This window comes from Abramis brama (assembly GCF_963993115.1).
Source record: "Abramis brama genome assembly, chromosome: 3".
Classification (NCBI taxonomy): Eukaryota; Metazoa; Chordata; class Actinopteri; order Cypriniformes; family Leuciscidae; genus Abramis; species Abramis brama.
In genome coordinates this window covers 7,965,751-7,991,835 of record NC_139965.1, presented here as the reverse complement: position 1 = coordinate 7,991,835, position 26,085 = coordinate 7,965,751, and the positions used below count along the sequence as shown (strand labels likewise).

Sequence of the window (26,085 nt, the reverse complement as noted above, 5' to 3'; positions counted from 1 at the left end):
TTCTATGATTAACTTCTCAGCAAATTGGAAGTACTGCTGCACCATGGTTTCCACTCTGTTTTTAGTTGGCCAGCCCTCTAGAGAGTACTTTTTCACCAGCTGTAAACCAGCTCGCAAAGTCTCTTTTCAGTTGTAGGTAAGCTTGTGACAATAAAGTTCACGTACAGGTTCATCTCTTCTTCATTTTGTTGTCCGTCATGTTCTCCTTCTTGTCCAGGTGCTCTGGAGAGGACCAATGGTTTGGAGGACCAGGGGTACCAATGGTTTGTGGTCTGTTTCTACATGAAAGGAAAGACCTACGAGAAAGTCTGAGAAGCTTTGCACGTTCAAATATTACATTTCTTCGTACTACAAAGTGTTCATTCAGTCACTCCATGACAGTATTGTACTCACTAAGCTGTTCTGGAGTGAGACGCAGTGATGTGAGGATGTCCTCTGCCTCATCACCCATTGTATACACGAGTGCATTCACTTGGTTCTCTTCTGCTTGTAACTCAAGTCCAGATGCAACTCTAAATCTTTCAAACCTTTTACTCCACTTTTGGCCACTCTTCTGGTTTTGAAAAGTCGAACTTTTGTGGTGGCAGTACCTGAAACCGATCCATTTTCCCTCACGCAGCTCTCTCCTCTGCACGTGTCGAGCAATCTTTTGTCTGTGAAATTTCACATCCACTAGCGTGAATTCTTTGTATCACTCTTGGCAAAAGGGCTTCTCCTATGCCGTTCTTGTGCAATCTTCTGCCATCTGTTGTGTTAGGATGGCTATTTATCGATATTTTATGCTGAAGTAAACCAGGTCAGACAAACGTGATGATATACCCTTTTTATTCTCCTCCAACTCCCCACTAGGGGGCGGTATTTAACCATATCACATGTAACCATATCTACACCATCCACACTGAATCTCTGCCATTATCAAAACAACACACAATTATATAATAAACAGTTACAAACAACGAGCCCCCAATTATGTTATATCTCCCTATTTAAGATGTCTAGGGCTAATAGGGTATGTAACATATAAGTGATAAGTTAGATAAATTAAGAAAATATTAAAATAAACGAAACAGGCTCAGTTAATCGATGACTTGTGTGGTGAAATAAATCAGGCAGAGTCAGTTATGAATTAAAGTCAAAATCGTAAAGAAACCACCAGATTGTTTTTACAGTACAGTAGTAAAACAAGAAACAAATATTTACAGAATATATACAAATAATAATTTGGGACCATGAGCGGTGCTAAAGCAAAGAAATCAACCAAACTTACATAATTTAATGTACTAAACTAACAAAGAAAAACATTATGAAAATAAACAAATCTTCTGCAATGAAACACCAATTAAACTACTCTAACTAACAAACATAAATACATGGTTTAGCATCTGCTCCTAACCTGGCGTGCATAAACAAACTCAATCTCTAACGTGATGCATTGTGTAGATATACATGACATAATAAACTATCCCTCCTCTCTGGGACCAGGAAGATATTTCGATTGAACACTTCAGTAAAATCACGCCACAAATTAATCAAACAAACTCAGAGAAGTAATTAGGAAACATAACTCAATTTCAACAAGCAAAAAAAAACAAAAAACAAAAAACAAAACAAAACAAACAGCAAGTCCTAAGACAACCAAGAGAAAACATGCGACTGTATCCTCTCGTCACTTCCGGGTCTTTATACAGAGAAGATGAGTTCGGATTGGTTCCTTTAGGGTGTCGACACGTTGATTAATGATGATTGACATGAAAACCAACCAATCGCAAAACCTAAGAATCATGACAGTCAAGAATAAAAGAGGAGAAAGAAAACAACCAAAATACGCTGCATATACAACAATAGTATTTGTTAATTGTGAAAATAAGACACTCAAGACTTGCTGTCAAACTATAATTTTATTTCTCTTAAAATCCAGACACAGACTCAATTTACAATACCATTTCCACAGAGAAAAAATATATATATAACATAAGAAGGAAAATATGCAGTAAGCAAATATGAATAAATGTGAGATCTAGAATAAGCTGGAATGTGGTGCAGATGCACACCGTTTTAGCGATTATAAACATGCAGCTGATAACTTAGAGGAAAACTGTGAATGGTCACGTTCAGATAATGAACTAATGCAGAGGGATTATGGGAAAGGCTTGTCTGAACTCATTTGACCCGACTCTTGTGCTTCTGTCAGTGAATATTGCGTCTCGAGACGGTTCAAATGCGGTAAACTGCGGTAAAGCCGTAAAACAACGGCCCCTTTACACAGAGGAACGAATCCATGAACACAAATGAAGAATCAGGAACAGATGAAGGACAGAATAAGCGAGAGGAACTGAAACTCTTAAGAGCATATTTACACAAAAAAAAAGAGTTTGTAAAACGATTGACGCTTGCATAGATTCAGCCCACATGTGGCGGCGGGCCTTTGGCTTCTCTCCCACACATGAAGAATTAGATAACAGCTCTATTACTGATGACACTGAGAGACGTGCAGTGATTTACTTCATCAAGATGATGGAAGCAGCTGTCCTCATAAATGTTGTGCACAACTTAAAAAATGTTTAAAGGGTACAAATTTGCTCTGACCGTAAAACATCTTTCTTTTGCACTCAGATGCTGTTATAGGTGATGCAGCCTTTCTAAAGTATTTCTGAAGTAACTGCATGCTGGTTAATGTACTAAAGGTCATGGCTAATAGCAGATGAGGATAGATCTTGCTCTTGAGGGTGAACACGGCCTTCATCCTCCTCGTCTGGGTCAAAAAAACCTCCTCAAACTCACTAAACGCCCACTTTACACCATCGCATGAAACCCAAGGGAAAAACTACTCCACATTTCAAAGAACCAAGTACATGGTCATTACTAACACCTTTTGTATTATATTAAAAATATAGGCCTATATATAAATTATGTTCTCATCTTACTAAACTGCTGAGTCCATCAATTTGAGCTCCGGTGCTTTTTATTATTATTATTTAAAGCCAATGAAATTTCAATGTGAAATGTAATTAGCCACAATTACAGTCATTTTTCCTTGTGAAGAGATGCCTTCGTTAAAAAAAGTACAACTTTATACTTAATACAACTTTATACTTAAACACGATTATGTGTGGAAACTTGTTTTTGACTAGATACTTTGACGTTTGACACAGTGCTTTCGCTTAATTACATTATCCCTGTAATTTCACACTCACGTCATGCATCCAAATGTGCTTTTTGTCAAATGAATTTGATGTCTTTGGTGTTCGATAACTATGGAAGCCTATTTCCACCACATACAGAAAAATCATTAAAACATAAAATTTCCTAATCACGACATAAAAAGTCATAATTATGATAAAAATATCATAATTTTTGTCATCATTATGACTTTGTATCTCATAGTTATGACAGAATTTTCATTCTATGTCATAATTTTGTATTTTTATCTCATAATTATGACAAAATTTTCAGTTTCATAATTATAACTTAGTATGTCATAATTTTGACTTTTAATCTCAGAATTATGACAGAATTTTAAGTTTTATAATTATAATTTAGTATGTCATAATATTGACTTTTAATCTCATGATTGACTTTCATAATTATGACTTTCTAATTATGACTTTTATGTCAAGTTTGACTTTATCTCATAATCATGACACTTTATATCATAATTATGACTTTCTAATTATGACTTTTATGTCAAGTTTGACTTTATCTCATAATCATGACACTTTATATCATAATTATGAATGTCAATTTTGACTTTTTATCTCATAAGTATGACTAAGTATTTTCATAGTTTCATAATTATAACTTAGTATGTCATAATTTTGACTTTTTATCTAATAATTGACTTTTTTTCATAATTATAACTTTTATGCCATAATTATGACTTTTTTCTCATAATTATGACTTTGTATGTCAATTGTTTTAACTTTATATGCCATAATTATAATTAAGTATGCCATAATTTTGACTTTTTATCTTATAATTATGAAATAATTTTCTGTTTAATAATTGAAACTTAGTATTTCATAATTTTGAATTATCTTATAAATTACTTTTTGTCATAATTATGACTTTTATGTCATGATTTTGACTTTTTATCTCATAATTATACCAAAGCATTTTATTTTCTTACGTGGCAGAAATGGTCTTCCATAGATAACACTGTACAAAAGAGTTTAAAATGAAATGTCTTGATTAAAAGTGCATGATCTAATATTACTGTACATGAGAACAAATCTAGAGAGAAATGAATCGATTCATACAGTGAGGAGGATTATACAGTGATGTTATAAGGCGATGTCAGGTATCTGTGAGCAGTAAGAGGAATGACATGAGAATGATGATAATAGATACGGACAGAGGAACGATGAGTAGATAGCAGGACACAGGCGAGGACAGTGGGACGGGGAACGCTGTGAGGAGCCATTTTCCCCCGACGGGTTTGTCATCCGTCGCAGATTGAGTGTCTCGCGCGGCACAGCGACAGATCACCAGCGGACGAACCTGAGACACACTCTCCTGCGGGATCAAGAGGAACCTACGGTCAATCGGGTTGCTTCAAAACACTGCTTCAGATAGTCATTTACTTCAATAATATTAGTCCATATGTGATGTTTTACATATATAAAATTATATTTATTTATTTTATTTCTTTATTTAAAAAAATAATTCTATTTATTTAAAAAAAAATATTTAAAAAAATTATATTTATTTAAAAAACAATGTGCATGTACTGCGTTAGATTAAACTGAGAAGGGTCACATCACTTGCATATTGTTGTCCTATTGTTAGTTTAACTACTTCTATTGTTCTCATTTGTAAGTCGCTTTGGATAAAAGCGTCTGCTAAATGAATAAATGTAAATGTAATATAAAATTGTTTTACTTGTGGCATTAGTTAATATATTAAAATAAATGTCATCTAGTTCCGAAGGTAACATTTTAGTTTAACTTGAATTCCTAAATTTGCTAAAAAAAAAATAAATAAAAAAATAAAAAAATGAAAACTATATTTAAAACACTGATAAAACTATTTTAAATTCATATTGAAAAAAATGAAAATTTAATTTAATACAATTAAAAAGAAAACAAAATATAAAATTAAAAACGTCAATAAAAATATAAAACTGAAAATGTAAATAAAAATATTAAACAATAATATATTGATACCAAATATATATATATATATATATATATATAATGTATTATTCACTAATATGCATATTTTTGTTTATGCATATTAAAACGGTACATCAAAATAAAATAAAATAAAAAATGTCTTTAGTTTACATGGTAAAAAAAAAAAACAATCAGTGCTTTTATTGTTTCATTACTTCATTAACTACGTTCTATTACTGAATTTATTGTACTTCTCGAATTACACAATTAAAAATTACAAAAGTAATTTCGGTAACACTTTACAATAAGGTTCATTAGTTAACATTAGTTAACTACCTTAGTTAACATGAACTATGAATGAACAATACTTCTTCAGCATTACTTAATCTTAGTTAATATTAATTTCAACATTTACAAATACATTATCAAAATCAAAGGTTGTATTTGTTACCATTAGTTAATGCACTGCAAACTAACATTAACAAACAATGAACAGCTGTATTTTTATTAACAAACATTAGCAAAGATTAAAGGGGTGGTTGATTATGATTTCACTTTTCTAACTTTAGTTAGTGTGTAATGTTGCTGTTTGAGCATAAACAACATCTGCAAAGTTACAATGCTCAAAGGTCAAAGCAAAGGGAGATATTTGCTTTTAAAGAAATCGCTTTTTAAGGACTACAACAAACGGCTGGTAGGGACTACACAACATTGCTCCCGGGTTAGTGACATCACCAACCCTAAAATTTACATAAACCCCGCCCCCGGGAACGCCGTCCATGTTGAGAAGAGGAAGAGTTGTTGTAGTCGAGCACATGTGTGAGTCTGCTCAAGCTGTCGCATCCGTCTTTTCACATGCAATACAGTTCAATACACACGCAATAGCATGTCACTCGGTAGGCATCTTACAACAGTTCCCACATGAGCGATTTATAGATTATCATGAAGAATATGCTAATGAAAGACTTGAAGATAGTTAACTCCACATCAGCAACACAAATCAATCAAACGTCCTGTTGCTTCTACATGTTGTCATTTCTTCTTGAGTCTCTCCATCATTGTCCGACTCCAGTTTAAACATAAAAGGCAGAACAGTTTCTGACATTTTAGTGCTTGTCTGCGTGAGGTAATCGGAGCTGCTAACACACACACACACTTGAAGCACCGCCCTCTGTGCCGGGAGCAGCAGCTCATTTGCATTTAAAGGGACACACACGAAACGACGCGTTTTTACTGACCCTTTAAAAAGGGACAATTTGAACATGCTGTAAAAAATGATCAGGTATTTTGAGCTAAAACTTCACATACACACTCTGGGGACAACAGAGACTTATTTTACATCTTGTAAAAAAGAGCATTATACCACCCCTTTAATAAATACTGTAACAAATGTTTAGTTAATGTTGGTTAATACATTAACTAATGTTAACTAATGAACCTTATTGTAAAGTGTTACCGTAATTTCAGACCAGATACAGAATAATTAAGACATATATTTGACCTCCAGTATGGTCCTGTTGTGTGAGCGATGAGGACTGAGTCGGAGACTCCAGCGGTGAGTCCTGTGGCTCCGCCCACCGTCGTCTTCGCTCTCCGTCGTGTCCTGTCGCGTGATTCGCTGACGCTTCCTCTTCCGGGAGCTGATTCGCTGGAGGGAACCCACAATCTGGAGCCTGAACCAATCACAATGCAGAGAAAGAGTTGTAGAAGTAGATGCAGTTCAGCGCATGTGTGTGTGTGTGTGTGTGTGTGTGTGTGTGTGTGTGTGTGTGTGTGTGTGTTTCGGGCACACACCTGCTGTCCGTGTCCTCGATGTCTGCGTCTGCATCACTGTCTCCCTGAGGATGAGACTGGACACACTCCTCCTGAAACACGAGTCACACACTGAAACACACACACTTGCACTAATACATTCAGAGACGTGCAAACCAAGCGACAACATTCCAGTCTCTCTCTTGAACCCAACACGGAAGTGACGTAAACTGCAACTCATCGACTGGCCACTAGACCATAGACCCACATGTTATAATGCCCAACTTTACAGCAGAAAGAAACATGTTTACAGCCTGGTGCAAAAAGTGGTTTTGGTCTATATAGCTAATTTTGCCCTTCATGACAACTGGTGAATGTTTTTTATAACTCATCCGTTTAAATTGTATTAAGTCTTAACCCTCATCCTTCCCTTGCACTTTGTAATAAATCTTTCCCTCGCGGGTCAAAATTACTAGATTTGATCAATAAATAATAAAGAAATAGTAATTTAAGCACATTCTCACATTCATTCAACTGAAATTCAAAATAACTCAACTAACTTAATTCAGCTCAAAATATCTTACATTGGATGTCTTTGCCGACCTCTTGTGGAAAAAAAATTATATAACATGATATTTCATGACTCTTGATGGCCTTGTATCTGTATATGGAGCAAATGAGCTGTTCCACTGGGTCCTAAAGTCAGTTTTTCTTTTGAGTGTGCATTCAGATACACATGTAGACATTATAAAATATTTTTTTTTTGGAAAAGTTTTAGCATTTTTAGTTTGAATTTTGAGCATTTTTAGTTTTTTCTATATGTACTGAAGCATTCCTCACATTCTATTCATTCCTAGATGGGTCAAATTGACCCGCGAGGGAAGGATTTGTTACTTTTTAAACTCCTCGAATCCTTGGTTAAAGTGCAACATAAGTCCTGGGGTCTTGGACAGGGTTGCCAGATTGGCAGTTTTGCAATCTATTTTGCGGGCAAAAATGGGTTTGGGCGGGTGGATAAAAATTGGGCTGGTTTCGGATCAGTTCGGCGGGTTTTTGTTGCCGAAACACCGGCACTTCAGATCCTTCTTCCTGCGACCCAGTGTTCAGCAGGCAGCAGTCTCACTCACTCTCACACACACACACACACACACACACACACACACACACACACACACACACACACACACACACACACACACACACACACACACACACACACACACACACACCCACTACATGCCCCCTAACCTCCCACTCCCTCCCACTACCTTCAGTGATGCACGCGCCCACCCCTCAAACAACAACACCTCAAACGTATCTTTCCTGTAGCTCAAACAGTAGAGCGTTGGCGCTAGCAACGCCAAGGTCATGGGTTCGATTCCCAGGGAAAGCAAGAACTGACAAAAAAAAAAAAATGTAAAATGTGTACCTTGAATGCAATGTAAGTCGCTTTGGATAAAAGCGTCTGCCAAATGCATAAATGTAAATGTAAATGTAAACAACACACTAGATCGCGGGGTTTTCAGACTTAGCTAGCTGACTGACATTGCGGTTTCATGACACTCTCTCTGGGTCAGCGGCAGCGACAACACAGATTGCGAACTTGCGATATGATTTTGTCAAAGGTTTAATAGACAAACGAAATGGAATAAGATCGCGTGGGTGTTTGAATCGAGATCACAGTTTTTTAAAGATGAATTGTGCAGCTCTATAACGACACATTTCATCCTGAAACGTTTTTGAAACGAAAGTGGCTAACTTCTGTCAACCTCGTCTATAAGCAAGGGCAAAAATAAAGCAATTTAATTTGAATTAATATCTGTAATATTCTGTAATAAAAAAAATCGATTTTAAAATCGTAAAAAAAAATTGCGATACCTAGGTGAATCAATTTTTTTCTCCCAGCCCTTATATGCATGTTTCATGTTGCCATTTGAAATAATTGAAATGTTAAAGTGGGTTATTTTTTTATGTCCATATATCCACTCAATGTTTTTATGTTACTGAATGCTTCCAAGCGACTTTTATTGACAATAAACAGACTCATTGATAGCCTAAGTTGATCGCATTATTTTCCGCAACATGAGCTTATAGTGTATATTAATAGTCTGACTGAGGTCAGTGTAGCCTACTTTTGCGTTCATTTGATTGAATATTGTTTCTAAAATTGGATAGGTTAAGTCGAAAAATGGGTAATTTTAAAGCTTGTTAATGATTTCAATGTGTTTAAACGAGAAACAAGCCAAAAAAAAAAATTGGGTGTTTTTTTGTGGATTCTCGCGGTTTTTGACGAGGTTTTGGGCTGGAAAACCTTGCTGGCATATGGCAACCCTGGTCTTGGACCCCCCGGAGGAACACTCATTTAAAAAAAAAAAAAAAAAAAAAAAAACCAGAGGGAAAGACGGAAGTTCTGCATAATTAAGGGCGTGGCCACTTGAGTGACAGGTGGATTGCCGCTGATGTCAATACAAGCCGTTTGTCTGCTGTCTGTTAGCGTCACGTCACCTCAGCTAATCCGCCTCTTTGCCAATTTTCATTTATCCGTGAGTGATAAACTGGCGACGGCTGGCTCCGCCCACTCTGGGCTTCAAAAACGGGTGACGTCACGGACACTATTATTATAATTCATATTTTTTTACAGTCTTTGCTGCAGATGCTCACCTCTGTGCCGTAACCCTCGGAGTATCTGGTGATCATGGGTCTGTTCTTCCCGCACTGGACACACTTCACACGGGAGTCCTGGTGAGAGACGAGACAACACAACCCTTTTTAAATCATTTACTTTTATTTAACAGATTATAAAATGGTGGTTGATAAAATGGCTGAAAAAATCCCATTGTTTTACATTAAAAAGAGAGACTTATGAGACCAAAATATTGGGTGTAGTGCTCAAATTGAGGGGGGAGGGATGGGGGGGGGGGTATTTTAGTAAAGATAACAAAGACAAATCTGATTAAATTCACGCAGTTAGGATACGGTTATTAATTATTCATTGCTGCTCGCTACAGTGAAGCAAACTTTAGCGGAAAAATGGAGTCAAGAAGAGAAAACGGGGGAATTTTCTCTCACTCTCTGTCTTTCTACTATTTATCCACTCCATGTCGGGGTTTTTGCATAAACTGGAAACAATCACTCATTTTTCATTGTTAATATTTTTTTCATTATTTCAAAATCATGCATGCAAGTGTGTGAAACTTCTCTCTGTAAATCACCAGCGCACAGGGACGGTTTGCACCGTTGCTCAGTGAGGCTGGAATTGTGGCATTTTCACTTGTAACTGAAGATAAAATAATGAAATTAATTAAACAGGTAATTTAAGGTCCTTTTGCAGTTACTGGCTGCTTTCTGAGACATTATGATATGATTATTCCTGCGCCACTTCTGAATATTACAGTCAGACCCTCCAGTGAGTTTGGAAGCTCTGATTATTTTGTGAGACATTTCAAGTCAGGTCACTTATGTCTGTAGTGCTTTATTCAATAATCAATAGTCAATGAGCTTCACAGTGATAAACAGGACAATAGCAGAATCATTTATGGAAACTCAACTATGGAAATTCTGCTCTTTAAGATAATAATGTCATTATTTAGCTCAAATTTAGTTTATGTAGTGGAAATTTAAAAGAAGCATAGCAGCTTATCTCTCTTTGTTATATAACATTGTATAGATTTATATTATGTAAGCCTGTTTTAATAAATGTAATATAGTTATAAATAAATATATTATATAAATTGAAGTTAAAAAAAAATTCAATTTGAGCACTGTGTGTGTGTGTGTGTGTGTTTGTGTGTTCATTTAATCAAAAATACAGTAATATTGTGAAATATTACAATATAAAACAGCTGTTTTCTATGTGAATATCAGTCACATGATCCTTCAGAAATCATTCTAATATGATGATTTGATGCTCAAGAAACATTTATGACAATTATCGATGTTAAAATCAGCTGTGCTGCTTAATATATTTGTAAATACAGTTATATCCATGATTCTTTGATAAATAGAACGTTCAAAAGAACAGCATTTATTTGAAATAGAATCTTCTGTAACACAATAAATGACTTTACTCTCACTTTCGTTCAACCTTGCATCCTTACTGAATAAAAGTCTCTCTCTCTCTCTCTCTCTCTCTCTAATATATATATATATATATATATATATATATATATATACATTATGACATCAGCCATCGATAGACTCTTACCTCCTGTGTGTGCTGATCGCAGAAGGGTGTATTTTCACACAAACACACACCTGTACTCTGTCCACACGCCCCCATGTCCTGCAGAGAGACCAATCCAACATGTGTGTTTCACATTATGACACTCACAGATCATCTCTGACACACACACACACACACACACACACAGACATTCATACCTCACAGTCGTTGTCGGAGTTGTCTGAGAACAGGCCATTCGAGTCTTTTCTTCTGATTACCTCCATCATCTCTTCCTGACTCACTCTCTCTCTCACACTTCCACCTACACCGGGCGAGCGAGGGATAAATAAAGACAGAACCACTTCCACTGAAACTCACACATGCATCACCAGTACATCAGCAGGCCGAATGCAAATGATCACTACTAAAATAATCACACATGACTTTTTAAAAAAAGAGGAGATATTCATCATACCACATTAATCTGTTGCCATTATAAAATGCATTGGTAACACTTTACAATAAGGTTCATTAGTTAACATTAGTTAACTACCTTAGTTAACATGAACTAAGAATGAGCAATACTACTACAGCATTTATTAACCTTAATTAATATGAATTTCAACATTTACTAATACTATTTATTAAAACCAAAGGTTGTATTTGTTAACATTAGTTAATACACTGTGAACAAACATGAACAAACAATGAACAGCTGGATTTGTACATTAACAAAGATTAATAAATACTGCAACAAATGTATTGCTCATGGTTCATGTTAATAAATAAACTAATGAACCTTATTGTAAAGTGTAACCCATGCATTTACAAAAATTGTAACTTTTCCATTTTAGTGTCATCATAGTAGGTTAATTTTGGACTATGCAGTTCGTGATCATTTTAATACATTTCAATGTTTCTATAGAGACATTATTGCATGATGTCAGCAGTGACAGTGATGCGCGTGACAAGTGTTTTGAAGTGGTTGCACCATCAGTCTATCAGATATGCAGCTGTCAGAAACTGAAACCGGCTTGGTTTAGATCATGTTACGAAATGCATGCATGTATAAACTTATATTTATACATACAGTTTTCTTTTTTCTTCTAATCATTTTCACAAGGAACTGCGCTTTTAAGAAAGCCTAGATGAATTGCAGCACAATCCCACGCGCATCTGTCCCGCGCGCTCATTACGTAATAATACAGGCGCACATATTTCGTTTGTTTGCGCAGTTTTTTTTAAGCGTTTTCTTCGTATCGTCTTTCGCGAACACTTTAAATAACATTATACGCAACACCTCCGCTTCGTAGCTGTAACACACGTAGATCGAGGTTGACGTCAATCATTTAAAGTCATTATAAACACAAGAAACAAACAAAAAACTACGAATTTCATATGAAACAAACGTGCGATAATTTAACAATCGCGTTAAAATGTTCGTTATCAGCGCAACAGAAAATAACACTGCGGTGTGAAGTTCGTAAAGCGCTCGCTCACTTACCTTATCTGAAAGATGATACATCCTCTCAATCTTTTGCGTCCAGAAATATCATTTGATTGCTGGGAGATTTTGCGCGTATAATATAACAAATCAGGATGGGTCCTTATTCCCGGCGCGCGTGAACACGGAAGCGCTCAGAGTCCCGAAAATGTTTGACATTGTAGTTTTGGTGTCAGTCGCTCGTCGAATAATAACGGTGCGGTCCGCGGGAACGCGCCTGCCATAAATAACATTCCGGAGCAGGGCAAAGGAGCGTGCGCGCTCCCGACGTTGAGAGATGACGTATGGCGTTACGAAGAGCCAATGAAATGTCGTCGTGACGATCACAGCTTATACAGCACCATCACTGGAAGTACAAGGATCAGAGATTTTAATTAGATAATAAGATACATTTTCAAATAGATTTATTATATGGACATTAAAACATAATATAGGCTATTTATAAAACCACATTAAAACTCTAAATTCTAGGAATACTATGACATTTATATTATAATTGGTAACACTTTACAATAAGGTTCATTAGTTAACATGAACTAAGATTGAACAATTTATTAATCTTAGTTAATATTAATTTCAACATTTACTAATACGTTATTAAAATCAAAGGTTGTATTTGTTAACATTAGTCAATGCAGTGAACTAACATTAACAAACAATGAACAGCTATATTTTATTAACTAATATTAATAAAGATTAATTAATACTGTAACTAATGTACTGCTCATTGTTAGTTCATGTTAGTTAGCCTACATGAACTAATGTTAACTAATGAACCTTATTGTAAAGTGTTACCTTATCATTTGTTTCTTATGCTAAATGAGCTCAACCAAGAATCCTTTAGAATCAACAGGATTCTAATGCACAAAATGAAAAGATTTGTTTAGGAGCTTTTTAAAAAGACAGAGAGAGAAATTAAAAAAGACATTTAAAACTACCTATTAAAGTCAGTTGAATAGCTTTATTGAAGGCTCTCTGACTCATACTTCTCTTTCACATCATAAAGAGAATGAATATGAATAACGTTTCACTGATTCTAATCAGAGGTCGTTCCCTTTGGACCGGAGTCTGGGATTGCCCTCTCTAAGCTCAGATAATTAAACATCATTAAACATAATTATAGACAACATTCGGTCCTGTGATGCCAATGACTTCCCCCGAGTTCACAAACAAACATCAACAGCTTCTGGAGACTGAGCCACATGAGGCGCCATTATTCTGAACAGTGTTCACTTCAGAAACCAACAGATTCTGTATTGTGCCATTCATATCAAGCTATTCATATAATATTAGGCCTATAAATGTTTATTACTAGAAAATTAACAAGTGAAAAAATAAATGCTGTAGAAAAAAATTAATTCAGTCACATTATTTTTATGTCTCTATATCTGTGCTACAAATGTTTTAGTAATTTCAAGCCTAAGAGTTGTTAAGAGTCCTTTAACCATATATAAAGAGCCATTTTATCTGCAGAACAGCAGGAAAACAGAAAAACTAATGGCAAAGACTCATGAATGTGTTTATAGGAGCTGAAATGGAAAAATCCACTGCGTGACTCTCTCTCACACACACACACACACTTCGCTTCTTAAAGCAACTTGAACCGAGTTTTTCAACTCTTTTAGTTCATATTCTTGCAGATAGAAAGACATTTTCTAATTATATATAATGCAATATACTTAGAATTAGGCGGTTGTTCGGATCCAAAACCAATCGAGAATCAGCAACAGTTATAGTGATTATTGACCCCAAATCCATTTGCAGTCTGAGTCTCAGCATGGAGAGACTGAAAGAGAGGGAAGGAGAGCGAAAGGGTGGAGACGGAGAGATAGTGAAGTGATATAAACAGGAGATGCTGGAGAGATAAGGAAATTAAGGGAAAGGGCGCAACTCAAATAAACGCAACACCGTGTAAATGACCCCTCATAATGTCTGGGACACAGATGGAGTTTCACGTCTCTCTCTCTCACACACACACATGCTCAACGCCACAGAGCGCTTAAATGAAGACGACGGCGTGATGTAGGAGAACGTGATAAAAAGGATCTATAAAAAAGGATAGATCCCTATAGATGCTTGACGGGCAGCGGATGGATCCACTGGGCCTTCTGAAATACACATCACATGATCTGCAAGAGACCCATCAGACACATCGAGCTCAAACCCAGTGTTGACGGAGGAGCTGCATCATCTAAATTTGTTTTATGAATGGATTATCTTTACAAGCCTTTTTTTTTTTTAACTTTGAAGAACATGTACAAGAACATTCTTTATTATTGGTTCAAGGCAAATCTTTTAACGTTGGAGATTCATTTGCAAAGCTGCGTGCAACTATGAACCGACACTGATCAAGGTAAAGCTTTCCTCTGAGCTGTATTGAGCTGATATTTGGTCATTGTGTTGATTTGGAGAAGAAGCAGAGCCAGGTTAATTCATTTTCATTTCATTTCATTTAATTTATTCTTTCTTATTTTGCAGTTTAATGCAACACAAGTTTCTCAAAATGCTTCCCAATGAAAACAACAATCAATACATAGAGATAAAAAATACATAGAACCAAAACAGATACAAACCCCTTCATGAGAGTTATCATAGCGTTCACCACCTAGGCATCATTTTGCACAACATTCATTTACTTTAAGTTTTTTATTTTTTATAAATCACCAACGAAGACCCAATGAAATTGTACAAGGCAAATCTTGTAACGTTGGAGGATCATTGGATCATCGGACACTGATCAAGGTAAACCGTTCCTCTGAAGTAGTGATACTGAGCTGATATTTGGTCATTGTGTTGATTTGGAGAAGAAGATTCACCTCCTATCCATCATTTTGCACAACATTTATTGACTCTCCTCAAGTTTTAAAAATAAATAAATCACTAACAAAGACCCAATGAAACAAGCCGAATCTTTCGAATCCCTCATAAGCCACGCCCCCTTGCTCCGCCTCAACGCCCTCGACTTCTCCGACCTCTGGGATGACGAGGATCTTGAGCTGGACAGCATTGATGAAGACTCCTCCCGCATTTCGGCCAATCAGATTGTAGCCTCCCCGGTGCCCCCGCCCCCTCCGCCTTTGGCTCCACCCCCTCCCCCCATAGCTCCTCCTCCTGTATCCAGCGGGTCACCGGGTCCGCCAGGCGCTCGTACACTGAGGCTCCACTGGAGGGCGCTGGTGAGTCTGCAGCCGCTGCCGAGAGTGGGCCGCTTCGGGCCCCAGTCCATCTGGGCCGGTCTGGAACCGGTTCATCTCGACACAAATCGACTGGAATACCTGTTTGAGAGCAAAAGCAGCAGCAGCAACAGCGCCCTCTGCAGTCTGATGGAGCGGCGACGGGTAAGACTGTGATGTTCGCATATACATCTAAAATATACCTTTCAGTAAAGGCTGGAATTCACTACACGACTTCTAAACGGAACAGATTTTAAAACCCCACAGTTCTTTATTGGCTTTAATGGCTCAGTGAAGAACCTTTAAAATCCATCGAATCTTTCCATTCCACAAAATGGTTCTTTAGATATTTTAAAAAAAAACTAAGGGGGAAAATATAGTTATTGTAAAAACTTTTCAATGAAAGGTTATTTTGGAATCAAAATATTGCTTTGAAAACCTGCTTTTTGGAAGGTTTATTTTTAAGAGTATTGGGGGCCGTGAGAAAAAAAAGTTAAGAAAAACAGTGTAAAAAAAGTAAAAATAAACAAATAATGAAAAATAAAGATTAAATTAACTAAATAAATAAATTAAACATTGATAAAAAATCGATTTGAACAATTAAAAAAAAAAAAAAAAAAAATCAGAATGCAATATAGTAGAAACTAAATATTTTCCAAATAAAATTCAAAGCATATTTATAATATTAATTTTCAAGGTACAAATTTGGTCTTTTTACATAAAAAAATATATAGCTGGCTTTTGGATGTTGAAACGGGGGGCCTTCATACCAGAACGATCATATTCCGGCATCTAAATTATTGAAAACGCTGCACTAAACGCAGAACAGACGTTTCAAGTTGTTCCGAAAACAACAAACGTGCACCTTGTTGCTAGGAGACGTGTGACAAATGTAAACAACACGTGTTCTAAAGTCGGTTCAGAACATCAAACATGTTTGATCTCCTCCGACTCTATGGAATCAAAGTCTGAAGCTCAAAAACCAGAGTTGATTTTCTGTGAAATCTGTCAACTCTGGCTGGCATGACTTTAGGCAAACTACAGCTTCAACTCATCCAGACTGCATATCAGTCAATAATCGTAGTGCATTCCAGCCTCAAGCCTCTACGGATTGAGCTTTTCAGTATTTCTGCTCCACATCTCTCTCTGTCTGTTGGTTTGCGCAGCAGAAGCAGCCGTGTGTGTGTGTTTTGAGTGTGAAGCGCAGTAACATCATCACTATAGCGCTGAGCGGACTCCCACCGGCTCACCTTCTCCCTCCTGCCATATTCAGCATGGACAACACTGTACTAGACAGAGAAGACATCCAGGTGAGCTTCCTTAGTCATGACATCAACATTCAGTCTCTTTGCCCTTTAATATGGTCTCATTTTGGAAGATTCAGATATGATGTACTCGCCTATGAAAGCAGAAGTATTTGGTGACATGCATCTGTGGTTGACAACAAATGCAAATGGTTCACTCTGAATCAACATGCACCAATGCTAAAAAAAAATTCTTCAAAATTTCATAATGATTTGTTAACAAACAAGTATTCATTACTTCAATGAGCTCATTGTTTCTACCTTTAATAATTACATTGTTTAAATTGATACATTTTTCTCTAACTGTGGATGTACATTTCTGAAATACATAACTTAGTAACATAACAGTTACCTCGGATAACAGATCATAGACACATGCATTTGCTTCAAAACGATGTGTATTGTGAAAAGCGCTATACAAATAAATGTGAATTGAATTGGTTCAGAGGTTGCAGATGCTGGTTCCCACTGAAGACGAGCTGAATGCGATCGCAGAGGCTCAGGCTCGGGCCCCGGTCTCGTCTCTGGGCCCCGCAGAGCAGTGTCTCCTGACCCTGGGGACCGTTCCTCATCTGAGCGCCAGACTGCAGATCTGGGCCTTCGCTCTGGACCACGACAACATGGAGAGAGTGAGAGACTAGACTTTCCATTACCCTTCAAATTGTGCAAATTGAAATTGCGAATTGAAAATACGCCCAGTGGAAACATGTCAGTTTTGCCAAAAAGTTTTTACGCTCGCATGAGGTGGTTTTTCAGGCAATTCGAAAAAGAAATATTTCGCAAAACTGCAATGAAAACAGTGTTGGCGCATTTACAATCAGTCCGGTGTGTCTGGACAGAATACTAGACAGAGTTATTTATTAAACTCATAAAACTCATCTAAATCTCAAAGAAATGCCACAATCAAGACCTCGAAGCAGATCTGAGGGAGAAACACCCAGAAACACTTCATATGTGCCGCTCTCAAGTATAGGGTCTTTCCTTACCATTAATGCTTGGATAACACATACGTCTTCTTCGATTAAATCTCCTCATTCTTTGTGCAAGGTTGCTCAGAATGACAGGGCCTGATAGCTCCTAATAGGGCCGTTAGGGGAGGGTCTTTGTCTTTCTCAGGTGTGAAAAGCTTACATATTAATGACCTTCCGCATAAAGCTTTCTCACACAAAACACGTCGTAAAAAATTTAAATCAATATATTGTCTTATCTGAATGAGCAGTCAGGGTGATTTTCACATAGTTTTAGAGCAAATATTCTAGGCTACGTCATACAATTTACAAAAGTCTTGTGAATAAATAATCAGTATGGGTTTCATGGCCTTATTTCAGTGAGAATTTTTTTTGGTATTTTAACAAACCACGCATAAATGTCATTATCTCAAAACTACAAACTTTTACATACATGCTGCTGATATATTATTGTAGCAGAGTTTGTGCTGAATACAGTGCAATTAAACTTTAGCTATGAAAATGTCACAAGTAACAGAAATAACCAGAAATGTCAGAGCATGTCAGAACACCTCCAGGGCCCAGAAAACAGCTCAGACCTCAGAGGGTTAATAATAATGGTGGCCAGTGCAAGGGCTGGGATATACGTAAACCTACCAACATCTGTTGCCATGATTTTTGGAATGGCTTATCTCGAGAGGAAAAAAATACGTTTTAGTCGTATAACATCGGTTAATGGAAACGCCGTCATTTTGCAATAGTTTTTTGTCGACATTTAGAAACAAATCTGAATAGAATGTGCCTAAGAGAGAGAGAGAGAGAGAGAGAGAGAGAGAGAGAGAGAGAGAGAGAGAGAGAGAGAGAGAGAGAGAAAGAAACTCAATGTTTACATGCACATTCTTCACCTGATTATGCTTAATAAGCTGGGAATAAGTGTGGTTAACCCGTTTTCATCGGAATAAGGTCATAAACAGCTTAAAGTTCCCCTGTAGTCAATAATTGTATCCCTTAAAACTCATGTTTGATCACCAAAATGACGTATTTAAACAATTTTCACTTGAAGAAAATGTCTTCATGCCTTAAAATATCTTGAATGTAACTCGACACCCTTGCCTCATTTAGTATAGATTTAAGCACATCCAAACAGAGCGAGCATTTCACAGTAGGGACGAGGTAATATATCACAAACTCTTATAAAACTGTGTTCTCATCTCATGCAGAAGTTGCACAGTCAAAATGCTGAATCCGTAACTGCATGATTGGAGATTATGAGTCAATCATTTTCCTTGTGACATTTTGGAAAACTTTTGGGTTGTTATTTTAAGGAATAGTTCACACCAAAAATAATAAATAAAATAAAAATTCGGTCATCATTTACTCACCCTCACGTTGTTCCAAACCTGTTAAAACTTATTTCTTCTGTTGAACACAAAAGAAAATATTTTGAAGAATGTCAGAAACCAAACAGTTGATGTACACCATTGACTTCCATACTGGTCAGTGGAGCCCATCAATATTCGTATAACCAAGAATAAATAAATAAACATTTACAAAAAGCGGACATTTTGATTGTTCAGGGAACATTCAGGAATCATTCAGGAATAACATTTTTATAATTTAATGGGAATGCTAGCAAAATGTTCTTAGAACATATTTTTGTTAGCTGGGATTATCCATTATTGTTTGAAATTATGTGAATAAAAAGCATCAACTAAAGAGCTTTTACCTGTTTTGATATCTGTTGACTTCAATAAGTCTCTATCAGGTCTTTAATAATGTTCTCAAAACGTTAGCACAAAAACATTATTCATACATCGTTCATGAAACGTTTCTGAAACGTTTTAGTTGGATGTTCGTCTAATGTGTTTTAAAAGTTACTACTAGTTTCAGAACATTCAGGGAACATCCAAAAGTAACATTCTCGTAATGTTTGCAAAATTCTAAAATGGAATGTTACCTTGACATTCATATAACCAAGATTTTTTATTTTTTATTTAAAAAACTGGACGTTTTGAACGTTCAGGGAACATTCAGGAATCATCCAGGAATAACACTTTCATAATTTAAGGGGAATGTTAGCAAAATGTTCTTTGGCTATGGGATTATTATTGTTTGAAATGATGTGAATAAAAAGCATGAACTAAAGAGCTGTTGTGATGTCTGTTGACTGTGACGTCTGCTGACTTGTGCTCACAGTATGTGTGTGTAAACAGGAGATCGCAGAGCCGCTCTTCCATCTGAAGCTTGCCATGGAGCAGCTAGCGGCTAATCAGACGTTCCGCTGTATACTTGCAACTGTTCTGGCCATCGGCAACTTTCTGAACGGCTGTAAGGTGAGAACGCCTGTATAAAGATGTGTGTGCCTGATTACCTGTATCCTGCACATTGCATGAAGGTGTGTGTTTTCTGTTTTGTATAGGCGAGGGGGTTTGAGTTGAGTTACCTGGGCAAACTCTCTCAGGTGAGAGACACACACGGCCGGCAGCCTCTTCTTCATCACGTGTGTGTGTTATTGCTCCAGCTTTACCCACAATCCTCTGATCTCTACTCGGACATCACTGCTGTCACAAAAGCCAGCAAGGTATGTGGCTGTTTTGTACTAAGAATATTGTGCATTATGTACTGATTGTGAATGGATGTGCATTGCAGAGTTTAAACATTTCAGATCTCAGTATATACTGCATTGTTACTGTACTTGTTTACTTCAACCAGTTATCAGCTCAGAAATAAATGGTTGAATTGTATTTTGAATTCAGAGCTGTGTAAACACGCCTAATGTTGGCAGTCTAAGCAAATAATAACCCAGAGAGATGATAAAAACTGATATGACCTCATTCACTGGAAAGGGAAAGTCAAGTTCAGTGCATTGCATTATGGGAAACACGTGTGCTTCTCAATCATTAGGCTAAGGCTGCATAATGCTTTTGTTGTGTCCAAAGTTTTGACTAAGTAAACACGCAAACTCGTTTTGTAAGTTATCCTACTTCAGCCTAATGATATCCAGTTAATTTGAAGCCTGGACATGTAGTGACCATATTTCCTTCTCTTGGGAAGGAAACTTGGGAAGTTTTCTTCTTCATTGGTTCCCCAAATATGCGGTGTGCCTCAAGGGTCCATTTAAGGCCCTCTTCTCTTTTCACTTAGATGCTACCATTTAGTGCCATTTTTATGAATACATTTTGACTCCTGACTCATTTTCTCCCTCTTTTCCTCTCTCTCATAAACAACTGCACTCCAGTGTGACTACACACAAGTGCAACTGAATCTCTCCCAGCTTGAATCCCTTTGTAGAGCATCCTGGGATCAACTAAGACTTCTTGAGAAGGATGGAAAGAAGAAAAAAGGTGGAGGAAGAAAAGAGGAAGGTGGAGAAGAGGCAGCGCTCCATCATCGGCTCCGCCAGTTTCTGAAAGACTGTGAGGAGAGGTTGAAGGTGCTACGAGCAGTTCACCGCAGAGTCATCAACAGGTAAAACCATTTGCTTTCTACAAATGAATAGTTCAGCCATGAAACTCTGTTCGCATTCGGATTGGTTTATTCAAATGTAATGTTCCCAGCCAATCGATTTCATGTATTCACCATTGCTATTTCCCGATATGACCTCAACCTGTACGAATGCACTATCACTCCGCGCAGTGCGAGTTCTCTCTCTACCCCTCCACCTGCCCAGCTCCACCTGCCTAGATCTGCTTTTTTGAAGGGGTTCTCTCTCTCTCTCTCTCTCTCTCTCTCTCTCTCTCTCTCTCTCTCTCTCTCTCTCTCTCTCTCTCTCTCTCTCTCTCTCTCTCTCTCTCTCTCTCTATAGAAGCAGCAACATGGCATTTGCATGGAAACATTTGCACTGATCCACATGCAAATATTTATTATGCTCTCATATATTATACATGTTTATGAAAAGTCTGTTTATATTTATGTCTACAAAGCATTTAAGTGAACCTTATGAAACATTAATTCAATCCAGTTTGTCAAAACTCTTGACTTGTATAGGCTTAAAGGGATGGTTCGGAGTAAAATCAACCTAGGGTCCTTTGCACCATGACCTCGAGCCAAACACCCCCCAAAAGAAGACTTTTTCTCTCTTGGTCGAACATTATTAAAGTTAGAGCTTATTTAGAGATATCAGCCGAATGGCTTAGTGCAGGCGCTAATGGATCCAAGGCTGTATCTCGTAAATTACCCCACTAATAATGCCCAGAATGGTACCAAACTTCTACAGTAGTACAAATAGGTTCTGTACTCATAAAATGAGGCATTGGGAAGTTTGTAAGTACATCAGGAGTTTATTTAAATAACACTTGCCTGACGGCTAATGCTACCGCTAACCTGGACGTCACTTCAGGGGTTTGGGAAAAGCCCGTAAAAGTCCTGACAGAAAGCGATGCATAAGGATGTAATGTAACAACAAATTATTATTTTTTCCGAAGTGTTGACAACTTAGTGTTATCTAATAATTGTTGCAAACTGGTACTACCAACAAAATATTAGTGCATTCCTGGAACTGGGCCTCGTTACACTACATCCTTATGCCTCGCTTTCTGCCAGGACTTTTACGGGCTTTTCCCAAATCACTGAAGTGACGTCGACGTGCGGGTTAGCGGTAGCATGAGCATTCCGTGTTTTCACTGTTATACGGTTGGGGGTGCTATGACACATCTTCTGAAAGATTACTGAATCTCCTGATCAAAACACATGCAAAGAAGATGCAGAAACAAGTGGTATGTTATCATATGTAAAATAACGGGATCATCAACATTAAACAGCATATAAATCCAAACTACCTAATCTTCGATCTACTCCATCGTTCTGAATTTGATCCAGATGTAGTCTTTGACAAAAACGTGATTTTCTCAGCTTTTTGCTTAGAATGTTGCTTTTTTTATGAAACTTTCCCACATTCAAAATAATGCATGAAGCTAAAATAAAACCGATTTTTTTGTTGTTGTTGTTTAAAAACTGAGACTCTGTTCTTTTTTTTGGCATATTGCATGTTTAGGAATTCATACAAATGCTGTTGGTGGCTGGCAACTTAAAAATAAAATAAAAAACGCTGGCGGGGAAAGAGTTAATTTATTGAATACTATTTATTATGCTTTCAGCTACCAATAGTGAGTGCTTAGTGTTAAAATCCATTCCACAAAATTCATCAGAAATGCAAACAAAGTCTACATGTCCATATGTTCATTTTCCTCTTGCACTCAGATTCCACTCGTTCCTGCTCTTCCTCGGATACTCGCGCTCCATGGTGAGAGAAACGAGCGCAGAGGCGTTTTGTAAGACCGTCAGTGACTTCGCTCTGGAGTACAGAGCTACTCGCAATGCTATCCTTCAACAGAGGGAGAAAGAGAGGGAGAAGGACAGCCAAAACACACCTAAACTCAAAACCAGACTCCAGCAAAGCCCATCTGTAAGTAATGGCTCCAGAGGTGGGAGTAAGTCACACATGTGCAAGTCACAAGCAAGTCTCAAGTCTAAAGTCTCAAGCAAGTCCAAGTCAATTTTGTGAAAAGCAAGTCAAGTCAAGTCAAGTCAAGTCACTGCCTTATGTCAAGCAAGTCAAGTCAAGTCGTAGCTTGGGTCACAAGTCACTGGCAAGTCATACAAACGTTTGATGATTTCACTGAATTTATATATTAAAATAAGTTAAAACTACAGAAGTTGTGGACTATGGTTTTATTTGCAACATTTTTTTAAAATATGCATTTCCACATACAGCTGAGTGGTTACTCCAATAAAAATCTAAAAAATAAATAAAATTTCAAACTACATAGCCTAAAATGTAAATGTAACTGAAATTAGGCTAACATTAAAGCATGAAAAAATAAATATGCCTCAAACATTGCAGAAGACCATTAAAGGGTATTAAATAATTCACAATTCAAGTATAATGGTTCCTATGCCACCAAATGGCATTCTTCACACTGGCATCCCCTTTATATAAGTTATATATTTTTAATTATGAAGTTAAAACCGCCAATAGGTGGTGCCAAATCACCGTCTAAATGTACGAGTCATAGAGGCATTCATTCAACTGATTTGTTCAAAACGGCAGATTCGTTCTGGAACTAAGCAACTAGGTCACTGAATCACAAATACGCATAACTCTTTCTGTGGCTTGTTTGGAACTATTGTCATTGGAGAAATAGAGCAAAAACAGAGAATATTTGGAATATTATGTCTAAAATGTCACATCACAATATTCACTCTTTGTTTACTGAACTGTTTTATAAAATCATCACATTTGCAATCGCGCCAATATTCTGGAAATATTTTTTAATATCTTAAGTTATAATTATAAAAATAACTCATACTAGGGCAATTTTTCCACCACATTTTGAATTTTGGGTGCATATTAATTCTGCTGGCATTTTGCCCCCAACCCCCTGATAACATCTAACCCTGCTTTAAGAGAAACATAAAACACGACAAAACATTAACAGTTTTCTATGTTGTTTTTTGTCATTGGAAAGAACAACATATTTGGCTTTAAAGCATGATTTGAAAGAAATGTGGCAAATGTTATACAAAACATATGTCATCATTAATTATCATTTGAATATTGACAACATTAAGCTACATTTGAAAACATAATTGTGTATAAAGAGGCATGCTGTTTTGACCAATATTCTCTTAAAGATAGTCAAATTAACTATAACAAACAGGTTAAACAAGCCATACTTTTAGACGTGGTGAATGAAGTTCGACTGTTCGAGGTTGTGATGGTCGTCCGATATCCCTTGCCAGTTATTATGCGTACCATTATGGCTCTAACTCACAAATAAGGGCCTAAACTCCTTTAAAAGTACACATTCTCATAGCCTTCTATGGTTGTATTTGATGTTTTATTTATATTTTGGAGAGAGAATAATTATGAAGCTAGATAATGATATGACGTTTTCACTGTAGGAGAATGAGGAGCAGATGAAACTTGAAGAGGTTTTGAAGACTCCTGAATCATCATCTTTCCGCTTTGACTTCACTCTTCCACGACAGCGCAGCAAGACGACCGACAAGAGAGGTATTATAGCCTATTCGTTGCCAAATTCATCAGTTGCATTCAAGTAAAATTGAAAATACTTAGGCCTACATATAAGAATTGTTTGTTGCAGGTTGTCACTCCCGAAGGCTGAAGTGGTAAACTCCAATCCTTGTTCCTTTAAAAGTGTTCGCCCGTTGATGTGTTAGCTTGTCAACTATGTTTTTAAGTAAGGAAACAAAACTTGAAATAACATCTCTTTTCTGTGATTTCTTTTTGCATTGCTACTAGGCTACTTTGTTTATATGTACCATTAACGGTACAGTGGTGTAACCTACAATGAACATTTAAGCATATTCTTTTTGCCTTATTTCCTGTGAATTTTAAATAAATTTAGTAGCCTATATTTCTAATATTGCTTGATTAGCAAGGATCTTGGCTTTTTTGTTTTACGACAACCATGGTGCTAATGGTTTACAGATGCTTGAAACCATGCCCTGTTGAAAGAAAAAAACCCAGATAAAACCAGCCTAAGATGATTGGCTGGTTTTAGCTGGTCTCCATGGCTGTTTTTTAGAGGGGTTTTGGACGCTTTTTTAGCTGACCAGGCTGGTCAAGATGGGATACCAGCTAAAACCAGCTGAATACTTGGCCAGCCAGCCTTGGAGACCAGCTTAAACCAGTTAAAACAAGCCTAGGCTTCTTTTTTTTCAGCAGGACATTCAATATCAAATTGCCTACCATAATTACTACAGTTATTGTTCATTATATCAATTTTAAATGAATAACGAAGTTCTGACAGTGTTTTCTGAACCATTTATGAGAACTGAACTGAGCTGGATGATGACATCACTGTTTTCTCCAGAGTGGATATATAGGCTAGATTGACTAAATTAATAAATGTTTTTTACAACAAAAATGTACCAACACTAAATTTACTTAAGATGGACTATGACGCTATTTTTTGTTACATTTTCCCCTGTTATCACTGTAAAGCTGCTTTGAAACAATCTGTATTGTAAAAATCGTGCTATATAAATAAAGGTGACTTGATTTGACTGAACATTTCTTTCACTTTTGTTTAATTTACAATCAATTTACCACATTTTATTGTAGTACAAATAACTATTTTGTAAGAAATGTGGTTTACCATACTAAC

General features: G+C 36.8%; 2 protein-coding genes across 3 annotated transcripts; one reads left to right on the top strand and one right to left on the bottom strand.

Annotated features, from left to right (window-relative positions):
- Positions 1-1,883: 1,883 nt before the first annotated feature.
- On the bottom strand, positions 1,884-12,761 carry LOC311080300 (uncharacterized protein). 2 transcript variants are annotated; one of them, XM_084110189.1, is made up of 7 exons: positions 12,530-12,761; positions 11,244-11,347; positions 11,068-11,145; positions 9,525-9,602; positions 6,906-6,976; positions 6,613-6,784; positions 1,884-4,512 (listed from the first exon to the last, which is right to left on the bottom strand). In XM_084110189.1, exons 2-7 carry the CDS (start codon positions 11,310-11,312, stop codon positions 4,294-4,296), a joined length of 687 nt encoding a protein of 228 aa, XP_083966315.1. In that variant the 5' UTR covers positions 11,313-11,347; positions 12,530-12,761; the 3' UTR covers positions 1,884-4,293. The 2 variants fall into 2 exon arrangements, with proteins under 2 accessions (XP_083966315.1, XP_083966316.1); XM_084110190.1 differs by having other exon boundaries at positions 6,906-6,973.
- A 1,688-nt stretch (positions 12,762-14,449) lies between these two features.
- LOC311080436 (FH1/FH2 domain-containing protein 1) lies at positions 14,450-25,987 on the top strand. The gene is made up of 9 exons (XM_084110414.1): positions 14,450-15,867; positions 16,869-17,012; positions 17,453-17,635; positions 20,167-20,286; positions 20,373-20,534; positions 21,192-21,421; positions 23,153-23,357; positions 24,857-24,968; positions 25,060-25,987. The coding sequence occupies exons 1-9, from the start codon at positions 15,424-15,426 to the stop codon at positions 25,086-25,088; spliced, it is 1,629 nt and encodes a 542-aa protein (XP_083966540.1). The 5' UTR covers positions 14,450-15,423; the 3' UTR covers positions 25,089-25,987.
- Positions 25,988-26,085: the final 98 nt, after the last annotated feature.

What these genes read in the sequence shown, in the direction of transcription:
- LOC311080436 (XM_084110414.1), top strand. Translation starts at nt 15,424, where the DNA reads ATGAAACAAGCCGAATCTTTCGAATCCCTCATAAGCCACGCCCCCTTG. An exon ending in GACTCCAGCAAAGCCCATCT is followed by an intron (nt 23,358 to 24,856) that starts GTAAGTAATGGC and finishes TTTTCACTGTAG; the next exon opens with GAGAATGAGGAGCAGATGAA. An exon ending in CAAGACGACCGACAAGAGAG is followed by an intron (nt 24,969 to 25,059) that starts GTATTATAGCCT and finishes TGTTTGTTGCAG; the next exon opens with GTTGTCACTCCCGAAGGCTG.
- LOC311080300 (XM_084110189.1), bottom strand. Translation starts at nt 11,312, where the DNA reads ATGATGGAGGTAATCAGAAGAAAAGACTCGAATGGCCTGTTCTCAGAC. An exon ending in CCGAGGGTTACGGCACAGAG is followed by an intron (nt 6,977 to 9,524) that starts GTGAGCATCTGC and finishes CTCGTGTTTCAG; the next exon opens with GAGGAGTGTGTCCAGTCTCA. An exon ending in ACAACAGGACCATACTGGAG is followed by an intron (nt 4,513 to 6,612) that starts GTCAAATATATG and finishes TTGATCCCGCAG; the next exon opens with GAGAGTGTGTCTCAGGTTCG.